This window comes from Salvelinus alpinus, chromosome 10 (assembly GCF_045679555.1).
Source record: "Salvelinus alpinus chromosome 10, SLU_Salpinus.1, whole genome shotgun sequence".
Lineage (NCBI taxonomy): Eukaryota > Metazoa > Chordata > Actinopteri > Salmoniformes > Salmonidae > Salvelinus > Salvelinus alpinus.
Window position 1 is genome coordinate 71,045,509 of NC_092095.1, and position 18,652 is coordinate 71,064,160.

At 46.9% G+C, this 18,652-nt stretch overlaps 1 protein-coding gene across 3 annotated transcripts in view; it reads right to left on the reverse strand.

Annotated features, from left to right (window-relative positions):
- Positions 1-18,652, reverse strand: part of pcca (propionyl-CoA carboxylase subunit alpha) — a 71,123-nt gene that overhangs the window by 9,362 nt on the left and 43,109 nt on the right. For all 3 annotated transcript variants that reach the window (XM_071330854.1, XM_071330855.1, XM_071330856.1), the window contains 6 exons: positions 14,837-14,905; positions 14,657-14,732; positions 14,036-14,249; positions 12,380-12,482; positions 6,735-6,887; positions 2,839-2,979 (listed from right to left, as the gene is read on the reverse strand). In XM_071330854.1, the coding sequence (XP_071186955.1) occupies positions 2,839-2,979; positions 6,735-6,887; positions 12,380-12,482; positions 14,036-14,249; positions 14,657-14,732; positions 14,837-14,905 (756 nt within the window). The remainder of the gene's footprint in view (positions 1-2,838; positions 2,980-6,734; positions 6,888-12,379; positions 12,483-14,035; positions 14,250-14,656; positions 14,733-14,836; positions 14,906-18,652) is intronic.

Sequence of the window (18,652 nt, forward strand, 5' to 3'; positions counted from 1 at the left end):
TGGATCCGTTTCGGGAAAGTCATATTCCTGGTAGGAACGATGATGAGTTGACGTTAATCGTATATTCAGTAGTTCCTCCCGACTGTATGTAATGAAACCTAAGATTACCCGGGGTACCGATGTAAGAAATAACACGTAAAAAAACAAAATACTGCATATTTTCCAAGGAACACGGAGCGAGGCAGCCATCTCTTTTCGGCGCCGGCAACAACATGTCCAGCAACAACATGCATGTAACATCTAATGTCCAGCAACAACATGTATGTAACATCTAATGTCCAGCAACAACATGTATGTAACATCTAATGTCCAGCAACAACATGTATGTAACATCTAATGTCCAGCAACAACATGCATGTAACATCTAATGTCCAGCAACAACATGTATGTAACATCTAATGTCCAGCAACAACATGTATGTAACATCTAATGTCCAGCAACAACATGTATGTAACATCTAATGTCCAGCAACAACATGTATGTAACATCTAATGTCCAGCAACAACATGTATGTAACATCTAATGTCCAGCAACAACATGTATGTAACATCTAATGTCCAGCAACAACATGTATGTAACATCTAATGTCCAGCAACAACATGTATGTAACATCTAATGTCCAGCAACAACATGCATGTAACATCTAATGTCCAGCAACAACATGTATGTAACATCTAATGTCCAGCAACAACATGCATGTAACATCTAATGTCCAGCAACAACATGTATGTAACATCTAATGTCCAGCAACAACATGTATGTAACATCTAATGTCCAGCAACAACATGCATGTAACATCTAATATCCAGCAACAACATGCATGTAACATCTAATGTCCAGCAACAACATGTATGTAACATCTAATGTCCAGCAACAACATGCATGTAACATCTAATGTCCAGCAACAACATGTATGTAACATCTAATGTCCAGCAACAACATGTATGTAACATCTAATGTCCAGCAACAACATGCATGTAACATCTAATGTCCAGCAACAACATGTATGTAACATCTAATGTCCAGCAACAACATGTATGTAACATCTAATGTCCAGCAACAACATGTATGTAACATCTAATGTCCAGCAACAACATGCATGTAACATCTAATGTCCAGCAACAACATGTATGTAACATCTAATGTCCAGCAACAACATGTATGTAACATGTAACAACTCCTGTCCAGCAACATGTAAGTGTTTAATATACATGTCCTTACCACATTATCTCCAGGCTTGACAAACGTACCAGGCATGATGCTACTGCTCTGTTCAGGATGCTACTGCTCTGTTCAGGATGCTACTGCTCTGTTCAGGATGCTACTGCTCTGTTCAGGATGCTACAGCTCTGTTCAGGATGCTCTACGTACCAGGCATGATGCTACTGCTCTGTTCAGGATGCTCTCCGTACCAGGCATGATGCTACAGCTCTGTTCAGGATGCTCTACGTACCAGGCATGATGCTACTGCTCTGTTCAGGATGCTCTCCGTACCAGGCATGATGCTACAGCTCTGTTCAGGGTACTCTACGTACCAGGCATGATGCTACTGCTCTGTTCAGGATGCTCTACGTACCAGGCATGATGCTACAGCTCTGTTCAGGATGCTCTACGTACCAGGCATGATGCTACTGCTCTGTTCAGGATGCTCTACGTACCAGGCATGATGCTACAGCTCTGTTCAGGATGCTCTACGTACCAGGCATGATGCTACTGCTCTGTTCAGGATGCTCTACGTACCAGGCATGATACTACAGCTCTGTTCAGGATGCTCTACGTACCATGCATGATGCTACTGCTGTTCAGGATGCTCTACGTACCAGGCATGATACTGCTCTGTTCAGGATGCTCTACGTACCAGGCATGATGCTACTGCTCTGTTCAGGATGCTCTACGTACCAGGCATGACGCTACTGCTCTGTTCAGGATGCTACTGCTCTGTTCAGGATGCTCTACGTACCAGGCATGACGCTACTGCTCTGTTCAGGATGCTCTACGTACCAGGCATGACGCTACTGCTCTGTTCAGGATGCTCTACGTACCAGACATGATGCTACTGCTCTGTTCAGGATGCTCTACGTACCAGGCATGACGCTACTGCTCTGTTCAGGATGCTCTACGTACCAGGCATGATGCTACTGCTGTTCAAGATGCTCTACGTACCAGACATGATGCTACTGCTGTTCAGGATGCTCTACGTACCAGGCATGACGCTACAGCTCTGTTCAGGATGCTCTCCGTACCAGGCATGACGCTACTGCTCTGTTCAGGATGCTACTGCTCTGTTCAGGATGCTCTACGTACCAGGCATGATGCTACAGCTCTGTTCAGGATGCTCTACGTACCAGGCATGATGCTACTGCTCTGTTCAGGATACTCTCCGTACCAGGCATGATGCTACTGCTCTGTTCAGGATACTCTCCGTACCAGGCATGATGCTACTGCTCTGTTCAGGATGCTACTGCTCTGTTCAGGACGCTCTACGTACCAGGCATGATGCTACTGCTCTGTTCAGGATACTCTCCGTACCAGGCATGATGCTACTGCTCTGTTCAGGATGCTCTACGTACCAGGCATGATACTGCTCTGTTCAGGATGCTCTACGTACCAGGCATGATGCTACAGCTCTGTTCAGGATGCTCTCCGTACCAGGCATGATGCTACAGCTGTTCAGGATGCTCTACGTACCAGGCATGATGCTACTGCTCTGTTCAGGATGCTACTGCTCTGTTCAGGATGCTCTACGTACCAGGCATGATGCTACAGCTCTGTTCAGGATGCTCTACGTACCAGTGTCTCGGGATCTATGTGGATTCTATGTAACATGTACGTTCTTACCACGTCTCCAGGTTTGACAGACACGGCGACCACGGAGCCAGGCATGGGAGAGCGCAGGATGCTGCTGGTGTCTTCTGGAACCTTCTCAGGCATGTGAGCGCTCAGCGTGGATACCAGCTGACTGAGAACGCGCACCTTAAACTGAACACACAGGAGGCAGAGGTCGGGGGTCAATTCACAGTTATCAATTCATTACATATACAAGCCCACAAAGTAGGCCCATGTTGTAAAAGTAATGAAAGAAAAATAAAAGATGAACAACACTCCACATTCATTATTCTGAAACTCCTATTCTGTTGATGCTGTTCTCCTTGGGTCCACCGGGTGGCAGCACCCAACATCATTCGTGTCGGTCTATATCCCTGTCCCTGGCTTAGTGAATCAATACTACTGCTACTACTGCATTACTGCCAGTGGGTTCCTTCATCAGGCTATTTCATGCCAGTCCTTTAATTAGCTCATTAGGCTAATTTATGTCTTACACATAGCTAGCACTGAGTGGCTGGTTTCTCCCTCGTTAAGAGTTGAAACGTCATGAAGCAGCAGGCCTAAAAAATATAACAGCCAACGGTCGCTTGGCGCCGGCAACGAGGTGAGACCGGAGAGTGAGGTGAGGGGGGAGGGAGAGGTACAATACATATTTGCTGGTGGATATCTGTTGTGTGGTGCAATTCAATGAGCAGCTGGATACTGAAGTTTGATAACAGCTTGATAACAAAATACCTTCCTAACTTGTCCTGGCTTAACACTGGTCTAGACTAGGGGGGGGGGAGCATTGTCCTGGCTTAACACTGGTCTAGACTAGGGGGGGAGCATTGTCCTGGCTTAACACTGGTCTAGACTAGGGGGGGAGCATTGTCCTGGCTTAACACTGGTCTAGACTAGGGGGGGAGCATTGTCCTGGCTTAACACTGGTCTAGACTAGGGGGGGAGCATTGTCCTGGCTTAACACTGGTCTAGACTAGGGGGGGGGAGCATTGTCCTGGCTTAACACTGGCCTAGACTAGGGGGGAGCATTGTCCTGGCTTAACACTGGTCTAGACTAGGGGGGGGAGCATTGTCCTGGCTTAACACTGGTCTAGACTAGGGGGGGAGCATTGTCCTGGCTTAACACTGGTCTAGACTAGGGGGGGAGCATTGTCCTGGCTTAACACTGGTCTAGACTAGGGGGGGGGGGAGCATTGTCCTGGCTTAACACTGGTCTAGACTAGGGGGGGGAGCATTGTCCTGGCTTAACACTGGTCTAGGCTAGGGGGGGCATTGTCCAGGCTTAACACTGGTCTAGACTAGGGGGGGGAGCATTGTCCTGGCTTAACACTGGTCTAGGCTAGGGGGGGCATTGTCCTGGTTGACTTGGTAGGTCCCAGTAACACTACTAGTAGCTGGTCCCAGTCACTGACCTGTATATGAAGGTCACAGTACAATAACATTAGGAAGCCACCCACCATGTTAATGACCTCATGCATCCTGGTTTGTTTGTTTACCTTCCTCACCCCTGGTACCCTGCCATGACCGCATAAGACTGTATTTAGCGCGCACACACACACACACACACACACACACACACACACACACACACACACACACACACACACACACACACACACACACACACACACACACACACACACACACACACACACACACACACGACAGGTCATCCTCTTCACAACACCATCATAGTGACTAAAATAACCCCTGGCCGGGATACCCCCAAAGGATAACCCCAAACAAACAGTCATTGATTCCCAAGGTCGACAATCCCTTGTTGGAAAACCAGGAGCGGGGAGGGAAAACCAAGCTGGACTCGTAAATCAGGGCTGTAAACTGGAGCATCAGGAGTGTGGGGAACGGGAGCGTTGGGATGGCCTGGGGAAATGCAGGCTTCGACAGGATTTCTTCCCAGGAAACAACAGTAACTAACGGCCCTCATATTACCCCTGCTGACTGTCACCCCAGTTCAGATACAGGTCAACCAACCAGGTTAACTAGCTGTTGTTCTGTAACCAGCTGTACTAAAGGTCTCTTCAACTCCAGTCTGTTAACTAGGTGTTGTTCTGTAACCAGCTGTACTAAAGGTCTCTTCAACTCCAGCCTGTTAACTAGGTGTTGTTCTGTAACCAGCTGTACTAAAGGTCTCTTCAACTCCAGTCTGTTAACTAGGTGTTGTTCTGTAACCAGCTGTACTAAAGGTCTCTTCAACTCCAGCCTGTTAACTAGGTGTTGTTCTGTAACCAGCTGTACTAAAGGTCTCTTCAACTCCAGCCTGTTAACTAGGTGTTGTTCTGTAACCAGCTGTACTAAAGGTCTCTCCAACTCCAGCCTGTTAACTAGGTGTTGATCTGTAACCAGCTGTACTAAAGGTCTCTTCAACTCCAGACTGTTAACTAGGTGTTGTTCTGTAACCAGCTGTACTAAAGGTCTAATCAACTCCAGCCTGTTAACTAGGTGTTGTTCTGTAACCAGCTGTACTAAAGGTCTAATCAACTCCAGCCTGTTAACTAGGTGTTGTTCTGTAACCAGCTGTACTAAAGGTCTAATCAACTCCAGCCTGTTAACTAGGTGTTGTTCTGTAACCAGGGCAACAGTAGACCTACTTCTGGTTTCTTTTCTAGCTGGTTATTGATGTTATTGAACCCTGTACTACAGGCTCCATGTCCCCAGCTAGACTAGAACATACCCAGGATGAGCTAGACAAGAACATACCCAGGATGAGCTAGACTAGAACATACCCAGGATGAGCTAGACTAGAACATACCCAGGATGAGCTAGACTAGAACATACCCAGGATGAGCTAGACAAGAACATACCCAGGATGAGCTAGACAAGAACATACCCAGGATGAGCTAGACTAGAACATACCCAGGATGAGCTAGACAAGAACATACCCAGGATGAGCTAGACTAGAACATACCCAGGATGAGCTAGACAAGAACATACCCAGGATGAGCTAGACTAGAACATACCCAGGATGAGCTAGACAAGAACATACCCAGGATGAGCTAGACTAGAACATACCCAGGATGAGCTAGACAAGAACATACCCAGGATGAGCTAGACTAGAACATACCCAGGATGAGCTAGACTAGAACATACCCAGGATGAGCTAGACTAGAACATACCCAGGATGAGCTAGACAAGAACATACCCAGGATGAGCTAGACTAGAACATACCCAGGATGAGCTAGACTAGAACATACCCAGGATGAGCTAGACTAGAACATACCCAGGATGAGCTAGACTAGAACATACCCAGGATGAGCTAGACTAGAACATACCCAGGATGAACTAGACTAGAACATACCCAGGATGAGCTAGACTAGAACATACCCAGGATGAGTGAGAGATAAGGGATACAGGGGTCTTCCATGTCCTCAGGAGAGGAAGCCTGGAAGCAGCTCAGCAGGGGTGTCTCCTACACTCCTACAAAGACCTCCAGCTGACGCAGCAGGGGACAGGACAGAGGTATTTACTGAGCCACTCATCAACCTCCTCCCAACCCCCCATGACCTATCAGACCCCCACGGCCCAGCCCCAGGTCCCTAAAGGAGGAAAGGGAAGTGATGTCACCCCGTGACAAGTTCCTGTGGAGCCTGCGTTCAAAGCCCCCTCCCCCCCAGGGTGTGAGCAGCGCAGAGCTGTTTATAGCTGGCTCCCTTCAAAGCCTCTGATACATAACGGATGGTCTTCTCTTCCTGACATTCTGTGTCGTGTGGGGGTCTGGGGGTCTGGGGGCTCTGGAACTAGGCTGGATGGGGATGTGTAGGCGGGGAACTGACGACGACTTGGCCCGACAGATAAGAGGAACTAAATGTGTGTACATACACGAAAACATACACACGACCACTAAGACACAAGATTCATACATTGACCAGAATGAAGGAGAGGTGACTCACCTGTGTGCCCAGGTACTGTAGAGTGATGTCTCCTCCTGCGTCTCTAGACAGACACTGTAGAACCCTGGGGGTTCTGTTGATGGTGACAGGCAGCAGGGCTGAGGCCAGGTTCCACTCTCCACTAACCTCCACCTTAACTCCATCCACCTCCACCTGCCAGGGGGGTCAGAGGAACAGTCGTTTCATTACTACACTCTACTTATTATTCTGATACAAGCCATTTGCGTCCCATGTGGAGAGACTGCAGTTTGTTATGCTGGAAGAGACAGCCTGCAGTCTGACAGCAGGAGGAGCAGCTATGTTGAACCACTTGGGAAAATAACAGCATCAAAGATAGTACTGTTGGGCAGAGGAAAGACCCAGTATTCACTACTAGAGGACCAGGGAAAGACCCAGTATTCACTACTAGAGGACCAGGGAAAGACCCAGTATTCACTACTAGAGGACCAGGGAAAGACCCAGTATTCACTACTAGAGAACCAGGGAAAGACCCAGTATCCACTACTAGAGGACCAGGGAAAGACCCAGTATCCACTACTAGAGGTCCAGGGAAAGACCCAGTATCCACTACTAGAGGACCAGGGAAAGACCCAGTATTCACTACTAGAGGACCAGGGAAAGACCCAGTATCCACTACTAGAGGACCAGGGAAAGACCCAGTATCCACTACTAGAGAACCAGGGAAAGACCAGGATCCACTACTAGAGGACCAGGGAAAGACCCAGTATACACTACTAGAGAACCAGGGAAAGACCCAGTATTCACTACTAGAGGACCAGGGAAAGACCCAGTATCCACTACTAGAGGACCAGGGAAAGACCCAGTATCCACTACTAGAGGTCCAGGGAAAGGCCCAGTATCCACTACTAGAGGACCAGGGAAAGACCCAGTATTCACTACTAGAGGACCAGGGAAAGACCCAGTATCCACTACTAGAGGACCAGGGAAAGACCCAGTATCCACTACTAGAGGACCAGGGAAAGACCCAGTATCCACTACTAGAGGACCAGGGAAAGACCCAGTATCCACTACTAGAGAACCAGGGAAAGACCCAGTATCCACTACTAGAGAACCAGGGAAAGACCAGGATCCACTACTAGAGGACCAGGGAAAGACCCAGTATACACTACTAGAGAACCAGGGAAAGACCCAGTATTCACTACTAGAGAACCAGGGAAAGACCCAGTATCCACTACTAGAGGACCAGGGAAAGACCCAGTATCCACTACTAGAGGTCCAGGGAAAGGCCCAGTATCCACTACTAGAGGACCAGGGAAAGACCCAGTATTCACTACTAGAGGACCAGGGAAAGACCCAGTATCCACTACTAGAGGACCAGGGAAAGACCCAGTATCCACTACTAGAGGACCAGGGAAAGACCCAGTACCCACTACTAGAGGACCAGGGAAAGACCCAGTACCCACTACTAGAGGACCAGGGAAAGACCCAGTATCCACTACTAGAGGACCAGGGAAAGACCCAGTATCTACTACTAGAGGACCAGGGAAAGACCCAGTATCCACTACTAGAGGACCAGGGAAAGACCCAGTACCCACTACTAGAGGACCAGGGAAAGACCCAGTATCCACTACTAGAGGACCAGGGAAAGACCCAGTATCTACTACTAGAGGACCAGGGAAAGACCCAGTATCCACTACTAGAGGACCAGGGAAAGACCCAGTATCCACTACTAGAGGACCAGGGAAAGACCCAGTATCCACTACTAGAGGTCCAGGGAAAGACCCAGTATCCACTACTAGAGAGGAGAGGACCAGGGAAAGACCCATTATCCACTACTAGAGAGGGGAGAACCAGGGAAAGACCCAGTATCCACTACAAGAGGACCAGGGAAAGACCCAGTATCCACTACTAGAGAGGGGAGGACCAGGGAAAGACCCAGTATCCACTACTAGAGAGGGGAGGACCAGGGAAAGACCCAGTATCCACTACAAGAGGACCATGGAAAGACCCAGTATCCACTACTAGGGGAGAGGACCAGGGAAAGGACCCAGTATTCACTACTAGAGAGGGGAGGACCAGGGAAAGACCCAGTATCCACTACAAGAGGACCAGGGAAAGACCCAGTATCCACTACTAGAGAGGGGAGGACCAGGGAAAGACCCAGTATCCACTACTAGAGGACTAGGGAAAGACCCAGTATCCACTACTAGAGGACCAGGGAAAGACCCAGTATCCACTACTAGAGGACCAGGGAAAGACCACAGTATCCACTACTAGAGAGGGGAGGACCAGGGAAAGACCCAGTATCCACTACAAGAGGACCAGGGAAAGACTCCGTATCCACTACTAGAGGAGAGAACCAGGGAAAGACCCAGTATCCACTACTAGAGAGGGGAGAACCAGGGAAAGGCCCAGTATCCACTACTAGAGGACCAGGGAAAGACCCAGTACCCACTACAAGAGGACCAGGGAAAGACTCCGTATCCACTACTAGAGAGGGGAGGACCAGGGAAAGACCCAGTATCCACTACTAGAGGACCAGGGAAAGACCCAGTATCCACTACTAGGGGAGAGGACCAGGGAAAGGACCCAGTATTCACTACTCGAGGACCAGGGAAAGACCCAGTATCCACTACTAGAGGACCAGGGAAAAACCCAGTATCCACTACTAGAGAACCAGGGAAAGACCCAGTATCCACTACAACAGGACCAGGGAAAGACCCAGTATCCACTACTAGAGGACAAGGGAAAGACCCAGTATCCACTACTAGAGGACAAGGGAAAGACCCAGTATCCACTACTAGAGGACCAGGGAAAGACCCAGTATCCACTACTAGAGGACCAGGGAAAGACCCAGTATCCACTACTAGAGGACCAGGGAAAGACCCAGTATCCACTACTAGAGGACCAGGGAAAGACCCAGTATCCACTACTAGAGGTCCAGGGAAAGACCCAGTATCCACTGCTAGAGGACCAGGGAAAGACCCAGTATCCACTACTAGAGAACCAGGGAAAGACCCAGTATCCACTACTAGAGAACCAGGGAAAGACCCAGTATCCACTACTAGAGAGGGGAGGACCAGGGAAAGACCCAGTATCCACTACTAGAGGACCAGGGAAAGACCCAGTATCCACTGCTAGAGGACCAGGGAAAGACCCAGTATCCACTACTAGAGAACCAGGGAAAGACCCAGTATCCACTACTAGAGAACCAGGGAAAGACCCAGTATCCACTACTAGAGGTCCAGGGAAAGACCCAGTACCCACTACTAGAGGACCAGGGAAAGACCCAGTATCCACTACTAGAGGACCAGGGAAAGACCCAGTATCCACTACTAGAGGACCAGGGAAAGACCCAGTATCCACTACAAGGGGACCAGGGAAAGACCCAGTATCCACTACTAGAGGACCAGGGAAAGACCCAGTATCCACTACTAGAGGACCAGGGAAAGACCCAGTATCCACTACTAGAGGACCAGGGAAAGACCCAGTATCCAGCACCAGTCGTTCCTCTCCTGGGGGGTACTGTTAGTTTGATGTGTGGTTCAGTGGTTCTGGGTGACCAGGAGATGCTGATTAGGAGCAGATGTTATCATGGTCCAAGGAAAACAGCCCACCAGACCAGGGACTGCAGGTGTCTAAACAGCCAGCCACCGAGTGATGTCTGTCGGCCAGGACAACCCCTCCTCCCCCCACCAGCTGGACCTCAGCTCCATTCCATCCCCCTCACAGAGAGAAGGGCCTACTGCCTCCATTCACTTTACCAAACCACAGGGATACATAGTGGGGTCCCAAATGATAGGACACCATTGATAAAGGATCAGCAAAAATGACTGTATAAAACAAATAACTCAAATACTGAGCTATATTGTATGCTCAAATAAATGGGAAAAGTACATTATTTTATACATTTTTTTTATATTAACAAGTATGTTTTTCTCTCTAAAGGTAGGGGTCAAGATTATTGACACCTCTGTTTTCAATACTTCACCTTGCAAGGATAACAGTAATGAGCCTTTCTCTAAAATGTTTTCTGAGTTGGTCAACACATTGGGAGGGATCTTGGACCGTTCCTCCACACAGAATCCATACAGATCTTTGACATCCTTCGTCTGGGCTTATCAACTGCCCTCTTCAACTCAAACCACAGGTTTTCAACGGGTTTCAGGTCCGGAGACTTAGGTTATTTTCTGCTTATGAATTCTCATTTCGACACCAAACCCACCGGTGGTGGGCGTGGCCAAAGAGCTTTATGTTCATGTCATGTGACCAAAGCACCGGTTCCAATCCAAGTGCCAATGTCGTTCAGCAAACTGCAGCTGTTCACACATGTTGTATGACGTGTAAATAGAGCTGTTGGTCCAGGCACAGCAGCGGTGGGTTTGGAGTCGAAATGAGAATGTATGAAAGAACCCCCTTCCTACTGTATAACATGGTGGTGGATCGGTGATGTTATGGGGCTATTTCCACTGGTCCTGGGGCCCTTACAACATGGTGGTGGATCGGTGATGTTATGGGGCTGTTTCCACTGGTCCTGGGGCCCTTACAACATGGTGGTGGATCGGTGATGTTATGGGGCTGTTTCCACTGGTCCTAGGGCCCTTACAACATGGTGGTGGATCGGTGATGTTATGGGGCTGTTTCCACTGGTCCTGGGGCCCTTACAACATGGTGGTGGATCGGTGATGTTACGGGGCTGTTTCCACTGGTCCTGGGGCCCTTACAACATGGTGGTGGATCGGCGATGTTACGGGGCTGTTTCCACTGGTCCTGGGGCCCTTACAACATGGTGGTGGATCGGTGATGTTACGGGGCTGTTTCCACTGGTCCTGGGGCCCTTACAACATGGTGGTGGATCGGTGATGTTATGGGGCTGTTTCCACTGGTCCTGGGGCCCTTACAACATGGTGGTGGATCGGTGATGTTATGGGGCTGTTTCCACTGGTCCTGGGGCCCTTGTGAAGGTCAACGGCATCATGAACTCTACCCAGTAGCAGGACCTTTCAGCCAAAGACCTGGTTGCCTCTGCCAGGAGGCTGACACTTAGCCACTAGTGGATCTTCCAGTAAAGACAATAACCCCAAGCACACATCAAAATACACAAAGACATTGTTAATTGGCCACAAAAATCAACATTCTGAAATGACAATCTCAGTCTCCGGACCTGAAACCCGTTGAAAACCTGTGGTTTGAGTTGAAGAGGGCAGATGATAAGCCCAGACGAAGGATGTCAAAGATCTGGATGGATTCTGTGTGGAGGAACGGACCAAGATCCCTCCCAATGTGTTGACCAACTCAGAAAACATTTTAGAAAAAGGCTCAATACTGTTATCCTCGCAAGGTGAAGAATTGAAATGTATTAAAAACAGGGGTGTCAAAAATGTTGATCCCTACCTTTGAGAGAAACAAAAAATAACTTGTTAAACAAAAATGTATTTCTGAGTAATTGTATTAGTATAAAATAATATAATCTCCCCTTTTTGTTGCATAAAATAGATCTCAGTATTTAAATGATTTACCTTATACAGTTTTTTGCTCATCTTTATCAAGGGTGTCAATAATTTCAGGCCCCACTGTGTGTGTGTGTGTGTGTGTGTGTGTGTGTGTGTGTGTGTGTGTGTGTGTGTGTGTGTGTGTGTGTGTGTGTGTGTGTGTGTGTGTGTGTGTGTGTGTGCGTCGCTCACAGTGAACGTGGATCCAGAGCGTGACACAGCGACCGCGTGACTTCCCTTCTCCAACTCCACACACAGCTCCCACTGCCTCCGCTCCTGGGGGGTGGTGGACACCCTGAAACACACACACACACACACACACACACACACACACACACACACACACACACACACACACACACCTTTCCCATTAGTATCAGTCTCAGAGAGCTATTCCCTGAGGGTCAGGGGAAGCTGAATAAACAGAGTCCACTGACTGACAGCTGCTCCCTCTCTCTCCCGACACCAGAGACCAGTCTGCTGGTCTGTTACAAAGCTGAACCAAAGAGATCACAGCCAGCTGACCTCTCAGACAACCTTCCTAATAGAACTTTCATTAAGAAAGACACTGGAAATGAGCATGGTATATATTAACATAATCAACAGCTCCAACACATACAAGTTCAGCTTTTGAACCAGAAATATCAAGAGATATAAATGTTTATAAAATGTTGATGGCTAACTATAGCGTTGAGGCTTTAATGATCATGCTCTCTGGAATACTCCACTGTAGAAGGATCTGTCTGGTTTATCTGAGAGAGAGGAAGGGGAGAGGGAGGGAGGAGACAGGAGGGGTGAAGGAGGAGAGAGGAGGAGTGAGAGGAGAGAGGGAGGAGACAGGAGGGGTGAGGGAGGAGAGAGGAGGAGTGAGCGGAGCGAGGAGGGGGAGGGAGGGAGGAGACAGGAGGGGTGAAGGAGGAGAGAGGAGGAGTGAGAGGAGAGAGGAGGGGGAGGGAGGGAGGAGACAGGAGGGGTGAAGGAGGAGAGAGGAGGAGTGAGAGGAGAGAGGAGGAGTGAGAGGAGAGAGGAAGGGGAGGGAGAGGGAGGAGACAGGAGGGGTGAAGGAGGAGAGAGGAGGAGTGAGAGGAGAGAGGAGGAGTGAGAGGAGAGAGGAAGGGGAGAGGGAGGGAGGAGACAGGAGGGGTGAAGGAGGAGAGAGGAGGAGTGAGAGGAGAGAGGGAGGAGACAGGAGGGGTGAGGGAGGAGAGAGGAGGAGTGAGAGGAGAGAGGGAGGAGACAGGAGGGGTGAGGGAGGAGAGAGGAGGAGTGAGAGGAGAGAGGAGGGAGGCAGGGAGGGAGGGGGGGGCCTCTACCACTGACTGCAACTACAAAGACCGACCCCCGGCGGTTCATGAACAACGAAGGGAAACGATCCGAAAAAGAAAGAAGAAAATGTGGCCAGATGTTTAGACAGATGGCAGGGCTGACAGAGAGAATCAAGTCTAACAGTTTGACCAGCAGACTGCTACGCCACGCTAGGATACAGCTCTGTTAACTGGTGACATATTGCAGAACTGAGCCGGTGCTACAAACAATGGAACATGTAAAACACTGGTTTAAACACACAACACAATAATAAACACTGTAAAAACAGACAATGGACATTCAGATACAGTGAAACAGCACAATAATTAACACATGAGGAACAATGAGAGCTCTAGCTCTTTCTGATGTCAACTAGAACCTCTTGATGTTTTTACCTCCTCTCTGTTTGATTTAACCAGGTAAGTCATTGAGAACACATCATTTACAATATCAACCTGACCAAGATGGTGCTTTATCTATGTGCTGTTCCAGTACCAATTCTTACAAGAAGTTCCCACAGTTATTTGAATTGGTTTAATTTACCTGAGATTACCCAGGAACCTCTGGGAGCGGAGCTGTGCCGAGACGTAGAGAGCGGCTGCGGTGGCGACGAGCTCCCTGCGACCCTCGGAGGTCAGCTGGTGACCTTTGAACCCCTCTGGGTATTCCTCTGGCAGGAAGTTAGTGGTGATGTCACCAGAGATGAAGCGAGGGTGGGTGATGATCTCTCTGAGGAGGGGGATGTTGTGGGTCACACCTGGACAGTCACACACACAGGAACAACAGTCAGAGACAGGTAGAGGAACCCTGGACAGTAACAGACACAGGAACAACAGACAGAGACAGGTAGAGATCAGACCCCTGGACAGTCACACACACAGGAACAACAGACAGAGACAGGTAGAGATCAGACCCCTGGACAGTCACACACACAGGAACAACAGACAGAGACAGGTAGAGATCAGACCCCTAGACAGTCACACACACAGGAACAACAGACAGAGACAGGTAGAGATCAGACCCCTGGACAGTCACACACACAGGAACAACTGTGTGTGTGTGTGTGTGTGTGTGTGTGTGTGTGTGTGTGTGTGTGTGTGTGTGTGTGTGTGTGTGTGTGTGTGTGTGTGTGTGTGTGTGTGTGTGTGTGTGTGTGTGTCTTACCTCTGATGACGTAGTTATCCAGAGCGTCCTCCATCCTCTGCAGGGCTTCAGCGCGCGTGGCGCCATAGGTCACCAGCTACGGCGAGCACAGAGGGACATTCACATTATAGATCAGTAAAACATATTGGAAAGGGCAATGTGATTGTGTTGGGCAGTTTGAGGGAGAACACAGCAGCTGACCTTGGAGATCATTGGGTCATAGTAGATACTGATGTCACTTCCTTCTTGGATGCCACTGTCCACACGCACCTGACAGAGAGAAGAATACATGTCAATAAGACTACATGTCAGAATGACTACATGTCAGTAAGACTACATGTCAGTAAGACTACATGTCAGTAAGACTACATGTCAGTAAGACTACATGTCAGCATGACTACATGTCAGTAAGACTACATGTCGGTAAGACTACATGTCGGTAAGACTACATGTCAGCATGACTACATGTCAGTAAGACTACATGTCAGTAAGACTACATGTCAGCATGACTACATGTCAGTAAGACTACATGTCAGTAAGACTACATGTCAGTATGACTACATGTCAGTAAGATTACATGTCAGTAAGACTACATGTCAGTAAGAGTACATGTCAGTATGACTACATGTCAGTAAGATTACATGTCAGTAAGACTACATGTCAGTAAGACTACATGTCAGTATGACTACATGTCAGTAAGATTACATGTCAGTAAGACTACATGTCAGTAAGACTACATGTCAGTAAGACTACATGTCAGCATGACTACATGTCAGTAAGACTACATGTCAGTAAGACTACATGTCAGTAAGACTACATGTCAGCATGACTACATGTCAGTAAGACTACATGTCAGCATGACTACATGTCAGCATGACTACACGTCAGTAAGACTACATGTCAGCATGACTACACGTCAGTAAGACTACATGTCAGCATGACTACATGTCAGTAAGACTACACGTCAGTAAGACTACATGTCAGCATGACTACACGTCAGTAAGACTACATGTCAGCATGACTACATGTCAGTAAGACTACACGTCAGTAAGACTACATGTCGGTAAGACTACATGTCAGCATGACTACACGTCAGTAAGACTACATGTCAGCATGACTACATGTCAGTAAGACTACACGTCAGTAAGACTACATGTCAGTAAGACTACATGTCAGCATGACTACACGTCAGTAAGACTACATGTCAGCATGACTACATGTCAGTAAGACTACATGTCAGCATGACTACATGTCAGTACGACTACATGTCAGCATGACTACACGTCAGTAAGACTACATGTCAGCATGACTACACGTCAGTAAGACTACATGTCAGCATGACTACATGTCAGTAAGACTACACGTCAGTAAGACTACATGTCAGAATGACTACATGTCAGTAAGACTACATGTCAGTAAGACTACATGTCGGCATGACTACATGTCAGTAAGATTACATGTCAGCATGACTACATGTCAGTAAGATTACATGTCAGCATGACTACATGTCAGAATGACTACATGTCAGTAAGACTACATGTTACATGTCAATAAGACTACATGTCAGTAAGACTACATGTCAGTAAGACTACATGTCAGAATGACTACATGTCAGTAAGACTACATGTCAGTAAGACTACATGTCAGAATGACTACATGTCAGAATGACTACATGTCAGAATGACTACATGTCAGAATGACTACATGTCAGAATGACTACATGTCAGCATGACTACATGTCAGAATGACTACATGTCAGTAAGACTACATGTCAGTAAGACTACATGTCAGCATGACTACATGTCAGTAAGATTACATGTCAGCATGACTACATGTCAGAATGACTACATGTCAGCATGACTACATGTCAGTAAGACTACATGTCAATAAGACTACATGTCAATAAGACTACATGTCAGTAAGACTACATGTCGGTACGACTACATGTCGGTACGACTACATGTCAGTAAGACTACATGTTACATGTCAATAAGACTACATGTCAGAATGACTACATGTCAGCATGACTACATGTCAGTAAGACTACATGTCAATAAGACTACATGTCAATAAGACTACATGTCAGTAAGACTACATGTCAATAAGACTACATGTCAATAAGACTACATGTCAGTAAGACTACATGTCAGTAAGACTACATGTCAGAATGACTACATGTCAGAATGACTACATGTCAGAATGACTACATGTCAGAATGACTACATGTCAGCATGACTACATGTCAGAATGACTACATGTCAGTAAGACTACATGTCAATAAGACTACATGTCAGCAAGACTACATGTCAGCATGACTACATGTCAGTAAGATTACATGTCAATAAGACTACATGTCAATAAGACTACATGTCAGTAAGACTACATGTCAATAAGACTACATGTCAGTAAGACTACATGTCAGTAAGACTACATGTCAGAATGACTACATGTCAGAATGACTACATGTCAGAATGACTACATGTCAGAATGACTACATGTCAGCATGACTACATGTCAGAATGACTACATGTCAGTAAGACTACATGTCAGTAAGACTACATGTCAGCATGACTACATGTCAGTAAGATTACATGTCAGCATGACTACATGTCAGAATGACTACATGTCAGCATGACTACATGTCAGTAAGACTACATGTCAATAAGACTACATGTCAATAAGACTACATGTCAGTAAGACTACATGTCGGTACGACTACATGTCGGTACGACTACATGTCAGTAAGACTACATGTTACATGTCAATAAGACTACATGTCAGAATGACTACATGTCAGCATGACTACATGTCAGTAAGACTACATGTCAATAAGACTACATGTCAATAAGACTACATGTCAGTAAGACTACATGTCGGTACGACTACATGTCGGTACGACTACATGTCGGTAAGACTACATGTCGGTAAGACTACATGTCGGTAAGACTACATGTCGGTAAGACTACATGTCGGTAAGACTACATGTCAGTAAGACTACATGTCGGTACGACTACATGTCGGTAAGACTACATGTCAGTTAAACTACATGTCAGTAAGACTACATGTCAGTACGACTACATGTCAGTACGACTACATGTCAGTACGACTACATGTCAGTAAGACTACATGTCAGTACGACTACATGTCAGTACGACTACATGTCAGTACGACTACATGTCAGTACGACTACATGTCAGTAAGACTACATGTCAGTAAGACTACATGTCAGAATGACTACATGTCAGAATGACTACATGTCAGTATGACTACATGTCAGTATGACTACATGTCAGAATGACTACATGTCAGTATGACTACATGTCAGTATGACTACATGTCAGTATGACTACATGTCAGTATGACTACATGTCAGAATGACTACATGTCAGAATGACTACATGTCAATAAGACTACATGTCAGAATGACTACATGTCAGAATGACTACATGTCAGAATGACTACATGTCAGAATGACTCAGCTCTTCCAGGAAGATAGAAATAGGACATGAAGTATGTATTTCCATGTTGTTTAATGTTTACTTACGATGAAAAAATAACCTATCAATAACAATTAAAACCATTTAAAAAGCAAATAGTTTTGACATCAGGGGGGGACAAGAAGATATAAATATGACACTATTATTAGTAGTCATAACAACAAGCATTCTGATGCTGTACATCTGAGGCCTGACGAGAACAGCAGCAGTGTTCCATGGAAATATCCTGTCAGGTTCAGAGGTCAACATACGTCACGTCTTCAGCAGAAATAACAGAGAGGTCAACATATATCACGTCTTCAGCAGAAATAACAGAGAGGTCAACATACATCACGTCTTCAGCAGAAATAACAGAGAGGTCAACACACATCACGTCTTCAGCAGAAATAACAGAGAGGTCAACACACATCACGTCTTCAGCAGAAATAACAGAGAGGTCAACACACATCACATCTTCAGTAGAAATAACAGAGAGGTCAACACACGTCTTCAGCAGAAATAACAGAGAGGTCAACACACA